The sequence below is a fragment of the Sabethes cyaneus genome, chromosome 1 (genome assembly GCF_943734655.1).
Source record: "Sabethes cyaneus chromosome 1, idSabCyanKW18_F2, whole genome shotgun sequence".
NCBI classification, from domain to species: Eukaryota; Metazoa; Arthropoda; class Insecta; order Diptera; family Culicidae; genus Sabethes; species Sabethes cyaneus.
This window is the reverse complement of record NC_071353.1, coordinates 143,216,943-143,225,328: the sequence shown is the minus strand read 5'-3', so window position 1 is coordinate 143,225,328 and position 8,386 is coordinate 143,216,943. Positions and strand designations below refer to the sequence as shown.

General features: G+C 43.6%; 1 protein-coding gene across 1 annotated transcript; it reads right to left on the bottom strand.

Annotated features, from left to right (window-relative positions):
- Positions 1-5,772: 5,772 nt before the first annotated feature.
- Positions 5,773-6,969, bottom strand: LOC128746329 (lipase member H-B). Its single transcript, XM_053843381.1, has 4 exons — positions 6,800-6,969; positions 6,131-6,738; positions 5,914-6,070; positions 5,773-5,854 (listed from the first exon to the last, which is right to left on the bottom strand). The coding sequence occupies exons 1-4, from the start codon at positions 6,967-6,969 to the stop codon at positions 5,773-5,775; spliced, it is 1,017 nt and encodes a 338-aa protein (XP_053699356.1).
- Positions 6,970-8,386: the final 1,417 nt, after the last annotated feature.

Sequence of the window (8,386 nt, the reverse complement as noted above, 5' to 3'; positions counted from 1 at the left end):
TTTGTCACAATCTCGAGTGTTGCAAGTTTCTGGGGAGTTCATGGGTGTTTTAATATACAAATTTTCCTCACAGTAAAGTAGAAAACAACTCCCCCCATTGCTTAGCTTGATAAAATAAAGCAGATAGCATTTAAATATTCGCCATCATTACAAACCATTTCGCAGAATACCATTATGCGGTATGTACCATTTCACGGAAAATCTTTTCGTAGAAAGTACCATTTCATAGGGGTGACCCAACTGAAGGAAAGTAATAGAGGTCAGTAGATCTAGAAAAATAAATAAACCTAGATAGAGGTGATCTCTACGGGGGCTGTTCCCCGCAGTGGCCGGCGCTTCCGACGGCAGGTCGCTGGCAACACTCGCGGCCTGTGGGCGTCTCGCGCTGAATTATCTAATGTTACTGTTGATAGTTTTTGGTGGTGTTATTGATTCATGTTTTATGAAAGAGTCTAAAATTTCTCGAGTTCGATTAGTTTTTGAGTTACGCAAAAATTTCTGTTTTATTTGTATGATAGTCCCTTACCATAGGGGTGAGGGGTCTCAAACCATCATTAAAAAAATTCCTGTCTCCAAAACCTCCCACATGCCAAATTTGGTTCCATTTGCTTGATTACTTTTCGAGTCATGAGGAAATTTGTATTTCATTTGTATGGGAGCCCCCCTCCTAAAAAAGTAAGGGGTCTCAATTCATCATAGAAAAAAAATCATGCCTTCAAAAACACCCACTTGCCAAATATGGTTCCATTTGATTATTTAGTTCTCGAGTTATTAGGAAATTTGTATTTCATTTGTATAGGAGCCCCCCTCCTAAAGTGGAGAGAGGTTTCAATTCACTATAGAAAAAATACTTGTCTCCAAAAACACCCACATGTCAAATTTTGTTCCATTTGCTTGATCAGTTCTCGAGTTATGAGGAAATTTGTATTTCATGTGTATGGAAGCCCCTCCTCTTAAAAGGGAGAAGGGTCATTATTCCCCTCCTAAAGAGGGGAGGGGTCTCAATTCACCATAGAAAAAAAATGCCTGCAAAAACACCCACATGCCAAAATTGGTTCCATTTTGTTACTGGGGGAACCAGAGGGGTTCCACCTGCTATACCCCTGGTCCCTGGTCGAACCACTGGGGACCGTCTGGGGTGGGTGCTCACGACCTCTTTTCACACCCGAGCCCGAGCGTGAGTCTCTTACGGCTCAAGGTCGGCTCTGGCTTAATCCGTTAATCAGGACTGTGATAAGTGTACGAATGAAAAAATCTGCTGTATATAATTTTACCTTTTAATTAGCCCTGAATAGTACAATAATCTGTGTGTGCGTGTATGAGTAGTGTGGTGGTGGATGTTCACTTACGGCTGGGATGGGGTGACAGACTGACGGCAGGACGATGATACGAACCTAGGCGGGGCTCTGTTATCTACTAGCTGTAGATCATTGACGATTCCAGCGGCTGGCTACTCTAGCCTTGCTGACCAGCGACACGTGGCGGACAGCTAGACGATTCCTACGTATACTTGCTCGTATAATTGCGAGAGTCTATCTCGGGGTTCTTTCCGGGTACAGGTCAATGTGTAGACGGAACCTTGTCTATCCGCAGGCTCGACGAAATTGATCCAACTGCTCGGAAGAGGGCCAAGGTCAGCGGCCGGTTCTTCTTGTCACGTTGAATGGAGACACGTGGTAAACGATTGATCCGTGGTGGTACGGTTGCGATCCTCCCAGTAATGAAGCTTTGGGGTGGATTCAGCATTCATCTAGCGTGGCTGGTAATTATTCCGTGGTTCCACCGGTCCAAAGGAGTAACTTCGTTCGGCTACGGTTGATTTAGACTCATCAAACGGGTCCTATTGGAAAGACGGATTACGCGATGTGTGGTTAGGATTTTTCCGTGAACTTTTCCGCACACCTAATTATGCAATTTATCCGCATTATTAGTTTACCTGATCCGTATTTCCCTCTTTTTTTTTAAACTTTCACTCTTTATTTTAAATATCCTATCTAGATATAAGTTTTAATTTTATTCTTCTTGACACTCAGTCTAAAACCACGTTGTTCGTTCACTGCGATGTGTTTTAGTCAGTGGTTCGTTACCAATTACCTTCTCCTGTCCAGACTGTCGCTATCCTTCCCCTTCATTCGCCATCTCTTTCACAGTTTCCTTTTACTTCCTTTTCCAGCCACCCATTGAACTCAACTTGAACCGGTTATTTTATCGTTTTTCGTGTTAAGTGTAATGTGTGCTTAATATCTAACCCTATTTGTTTAGTATACATTCGAATTGGCCGTATTTAGTACTCCGGAGACTATTAAATGGATTCGATAACAAATCTTACCTATAATATTTCTGACAACATATATATACAAATGTTACGAACGGTAACAATTTGCTTGATTAGTTCTCGAGTTATAAGGAAATTTGTGTTTCATTTGTATGGGAACCCCCCCTCTTAGTAGGGGGAGGGATCTCTAACCATCATGAGAACCTTCCCTGGTCCCAAAAACCCCTATATGCGAATTTTCACTCCGATCGGTTCAGTAGTTTTCGATTCTATAAGGATCATAGGGCAGACAGAAATCCATTTTTATAGGCATAGATTTGAGGGGGGGGGCCTCTTAGTGGAAGGAGGGGTCTTTTGCCATCGAGAAAACCTGCCTTGGCCCCAAAAACCCTTACATGCAAATTTTCACGCCGATCGGCTCAGTAGTTTTCGGTTCTATAAGGAACCAACGGACAGACAGACAGAAATCCATTTTTATAGGTATAGATTTCAGTAATATATAAGTTTCTTCAACTAAAAGTGCCAAAAGTGTGCTGCTTGGGTAACAGCTGCTAAGTCTGTCGATAATGAAGGATCAAGTCTTAGGAAGACGTTTAAGCCCAAGGCTTCGCTTTTATTTATAGCACGCGTCTGTTTTAGCAGTTTTATCCAAATTTGTCATCTACTCTACTTTTCTCGGAGTCAATATTTGTGGTACCCTCTGGAATAAAACAGATCTTTGATCGCCATAACAATGCTGGTGGATTCTGATGGAAGCCTTTGTGAGATATTCGCGTTTGTAACCTTGGTGTAACCAAACCTTATTGATTTCATGTCGTTCCAAAGTTCCGAAGCACAGGTTGATAAACTGATTTAAAAGCCGCCTTTCACACTGTCTACCACAAAATACCTCTAGGTTAGCTAAAGACACTTGTCTGTACTGAGAGGATTTGCAAATGGCTGGAATCATATCTTGTTAATAGACAACTCTACGTACGGATTCGAAATTGCCAATCTGCTACATTTACGAATCAATCAGGTGTACCGCAGGGTAGTATCCTGGGTCTCTTGTTATTCTCAGTGTTTGTGAACAAAGCAGCACTGATTCTCGACCAATTGTTATTGAGCGTGGAAAAATGTCGTGTGATCAGTTACCATCGTACGAAAAAGGTAATTCGATTTGATTACAATATTACCGGAACCGTCAACTTGGATTTATTTTCAAAATAGCTCGTGAGTTTAATGATCCATTATGCTCTAAAACTCTATACTGTTCGCTAGTCCGTTCGAAACTAGAGTTTGCCAGTGTTGTTTGGTGCCCGTATCAGGCAATATGGATCAATAGGCTAGAAAGCGTTCATCGCAAATTCGTTCGTTACGTCCAGCGGAATCTTCCTTGAAATGATCTGCACAACTTGCCGTCCTACGAAGATCGCTGTAGTTTGTTGGGCATAAAAACATTATATCTGCGTCGAAGTGTATCGCAAGCTGTGTTCATCGTAAAACTTATTACTGCACTGTACGATGCTCCGCATTTTCTATGGCAAACCGATTTCTCCGTACCTTATAGAGATTTACGACCAAGAATTGTGCTTCAGGTGGAATTCCAGACCACCCAATATACTGCCTTCTCAACAGTCTCAGCAATGGCCCGTTAGTTTAACTAATATACTGATTTGTTTAGTTTCAATGAGACTTCATCCGTATACTGTCGTAGACTATTAGAGGGTGGTTTATTGTAGTTTGTCTTTTCATGTTAATTTATAAAAAAAGACAATGTAATGCAATAATAATGTAATGCTATGTTATAATTTTAGGTATTAAATGTAAGGAAACGCACTTTAAAAGATGGCGAGGTTTTATGCACATTTGAGGAAGGTCTTGTTGGGACCACCTCAAATGAGCTTTTCTCCTCCCATACTATACCTCATGTAGACCAATAAAGGTCAGATGAAGACCAAAAAAAATTAAATTAAAAAATAATAGGTATTCCAATAATGAAATTGTATTCCAGTTAAGTAGAAGTTTTAACTGTGTCGATAAAAAATCTCAAACTCAATTTCCTACCAACGGAATTGCACCGCAAATACAAAAGATAAAGCAATGTCCCAATCTGCAATATTGTGAATAATAACTAACTCTACAAGTATCCCATACATAACTTTCTCAAATTCTGCTCTACTGAGGCGAAAAAATGAGCAAATCGTGCTACGGAAAAAACGTTAAGTTTTTCCGTTTATTCTACTTTATTTGTTAATTGTGCTCACTCACGTTCATTCTCCGTGACAAAGGATATAATTGAAATGTGTAGAAATTAATACGAGACTGTATAGATTTTGTGTGTTGTTCTAAAGAATGTGGAAGTTATTCAGAATTTGTGAGCTGAGTTCAGTGTACTAGAATCTGTTGAGGGCTTTCAATCAAGGATATGTAGTCAGGCTCTCAAATATATGAAATTATCTCTGAGCAGAGCGCTACCGTTTTTGATTAGTATGTTGTTACTCATTCAAGCAATTAGCAATTCTCACAGATTCCATCCATTTTAACCACCTTCCAGAACTTACCATGCCGACTGTGCTGGGATGCACCCACAACTTCGACGAACCGAATTCAATCTACTCCCACGCCTTACCGCAGAGCTCGAACTAACTTCGGTTATAAACTGGTTATTATTTATAGTAGTGCACAAGATTTATTGTTCCCCCTCCGTGACTTTCTTTCGCTTCTTTCTCAGACCGGGACCAGGAGGAGACACACCTGGGAAGCAAGATACCCCCGCCCGAGACACTCGCACGCTCGCTCGCTCCGATCTCGATCGGAAAACCGGTGAAAACAATGTCGAGGAGACCTGCAGCAGGGTCGTGTCTGGCCTGGCCTGCCCGGCAGCAGTGATTTATTGCTTTCACCGTAGAAGAATATTGACTGAACCAATGAAATAATAACTAATTTTCCGAAACGATAGAAAGAAAATCACCATAAAACTATGGCCCGAGCAAAGAGTACCATCGATTGTACCAGCCAGCCAGGGCACATTAATCTTCCGTGCCGCGCGGTCCGAATTAATTATAGGCACTTCACAAGTCACTCCCTCGGTACCGGGGATTGTGTCTCCCTGGAGGCTTGCGTTGCGTTGTGATGCGAAACACACCACTTACATCACCCAAACACGATAATAGACCGTGATAACACACTTCCGCTCCAATTTTCCCACTGCTGCTATGCTGGCGTTGGCTGGCTGGCTGGCTAGCTGGCTGGCAGAAGGAAAGCGTCCGCAATCCAAAAAGCAGCAGAAGAGCTTTAGTCGGCTCGGCTGGGACCGACGGACGAGTCCACTAAAGCCCCCGAGCAGGAAGTAATTTTCTCCATTAATAAATCATCGCCGGCCGGCCAGTCGGCCGGTCGGGACGTTCTCCGACGTGCAAGTCGTCTTCACCCCCAACGGAATTCACGACTGAGTAAGTGAGGAGGAAGTTCTGCTAGCTAGGTTCTTGGCTAAAACAATTCTATGCAGCGTAATTTCATGTATTTCGAGATACGGATTTGGCGTACGGGTAAACGGTTTTGTCTATCGAGATGAACAGCGGTCCGAGGGCTCGTTTGCTGTCGAAGAAATATTTTAACTTAATAGGGCTTCTTTTGGGTTTCGGGGTTTAACGTACCTGTTGTAGAGTCCAAAGTCGTCCCGTGTGTTGTTGGCACATTCACCCCGACGGTAGAAGAAGTACGAGTGGCAATTGGTGCCCATAAAGATGTTGTTCCGGTTTAAGGAAGCCCGAAAATATTCCACTGCCTTAAAGTGACTGCAGATGAATTGAACTACAAAACCGAATGGGAATTAATCAAATGTAGTTTAAGTTTTAAGGATAACAGACTTACGATAAGCTTTCGTGGTATCGTTGTTGACCAACGGGAACTCACAGCCCGGCTGTGGGCTAGCCCCGTTGTTGGTGTAAAAATCCTGATGGCCGACATTTGTCGCCGTTCCGATGATGTTTTTGTCGGTGTGAATCGCCTGCACGAACCGGGCGTCAGTCTTGTCCAACCGCTTCTGAGCGGACACCAGGAAGGGCTTCGTGAAGGATGGTCCCGCCGGATCCAGTGCCACAATCATTGGCACCTTCCCGTCCAGTGCTGCTCCGGCGATGCCGGAAATGTGAGCTCCCATGCTGTGGCCTACCAGCGTCACCTGATCGACGGTAAGTCCTTCCGAGAGGAGAAATTTGATGAATTTCGCCAGGTACCGTCCCACTTTGCCGGTATTACGAGCCGCCAGGTTGTACTCCACCAGTGCCAGATAGCTCCAGTCCACCGCGCAGATGTTTCCTCCGACGTTGTCGATGTAATCAACCACAATCTCCCGCACCCAGGTGCGGTTAACGTTATCCGTCCAACCATGGGTTAGGATAAGAATCGCCTTCGTAACGTCTATTTTATCGTGAACATACGGATCGTTAACGAACACTTGCTGATACGGCAGATGATCGCTAGAATTGAATAAAAGAAGTTAAATTTCAAAAAGCACAAGTAAAAATCAGCAAAACTCACGGTTTCGAACACCAGAAGGTCACCTCGGACCGAACCTCATCGGTGCCGAAGAAGAGCTGTGACAGTGTATTTCCGACGGCTCCCACCACTATGCCCACCCGATTAGCTAACAATTCATCCTCATCCAGCGTTGGGGAAGCTGCAACCGACCGACCGAAAGCCGTCGTCATGTACCACATGAATGAAAGCAGAAAAAAAACGAAGCAAAAAAAATAGTACGATATTAATCCTGTCATACAAGTGAACTGGAGCGTTCCCTAGTCTAGCTGGGCGCGCCCAGCCCATCATCACACCAAGGAACTGGTGAACAAGCGAAAAAGGATTAATATTCGCCATTCAAATATTGTTCGAGGTTGGGAAGGACCTAGCTGGCGGAAACACGGAGGAAGTGAAAACTAGAAGCTTAGCCTTGCTCAATCGGCTGCTGCGACCGGTCGGTGGACCGGTTCATCCTTTCCCGAGCTTCCCGAGCGGGCGGGCGTCGAATGTGTAGAATCGACTAAAAATCGAAACGACGATATTGAATTGGACAGCGCATCGAGCAGTCTGGAGTGTCCACTGCCTGGCTGTAAGGATTCGCTGCTGCCCGGATAGGGCACCCCCGGGGGGTTTGCTGCTGGCTGGTTTCGCAAACGGAAACCCGGGAATGCCGGGCAGTGGCGAACGAATCCCGAGTCCCGAGTCCCGGTCATGGCAGTTTCTTCTTCCTCCGCCCAATTGACAATACAATACGATATGTAAATAGAGTGTAAATTAAACTCATGATTTATAGCTGGAAAATGGTCAAACAAACAGCGGGCTGATGGGCGCACGAGCTGAAAAACGCTAGATAGATGGTTTCGGGTGGTACCGCAGCGTTGCATCCGAAGCGAAGCCCCAAAAACGGTATGAATGGGAATGATTTTTTCGGGAATTAATTGATTTCTTCGGAACAAGAGAGTGCCAAACGAAACTGCAGAGCGCGGCTCCGAAGGGCTGACTGTTTCACAAATGGTTTCGATTGATTTTCTATACAGTTTATTTTAGGTGTAAAATAAGGGAAATATAACAACTTTTTTCTTGTGAACATTACCGTAAGCACCTGTAGCTGCTAATTATGGTAATGGTAACTCGCGGTCTACCACAGGGCAGTAACCTGGGTCCGTTGCTATTTTCATCTACATCAACGGCACAGCGTTGTGTTCTAACGAGAGGGAAAAATTTTTTCTGACAAACGACTTGAAGATTATCCTTGTGATGAGGGTTATCAAGAACTGCAGATAATTCCAGGAGCTTTTGGAATTTGTACTTCTTTTGGAATTGCTTAGAAACTGGCGCATAAAAAAATGTTGTTGAGTGTGGCAACATATTGAAATTTTCGGAGACTTTGAAGTATGATTCAAATACTGCAAGTACTGCTAAGTACGTTCGGTCAGAATCAGCTAGAACTCTACTGGATGCATCAGTTGACCGATGTATCACCAAGTTGACTCAGTTTGACTCAATTTCGATTCATTCGACAGTCCCGTCTCAACCAAGCAAAATTTGAAAAAGATATATAGGAGCTATTTGGAAAACTATTTCTTATGTACAATATTGCTGAATAAA

Bases quoted from the DNA above. Each gene is read 5' to 3' on its own strand.
- LOC128746329 (XM_053843381.1), bottom strand. From the start codon at position 6,969: ATGACGACGGCTTTCGGTCGGTCGGTTGCAGCTTCCCCAACGCTGGAT. The intron at 6,071-6,130 runs GTAAGTCTGTTA...TCGGTTTTGTAG, and splicing joins CGATACCACGAAAGCTTATC to TTCAATTCATCTGCAGTCAC. The intron at 5,855-5,913 runs GTACGTTAAACC...TTTCTTCGACAG, and splicing joins GACTTTGGACTCTACAACAG to CAAACGAGCCCTCGGACCGC.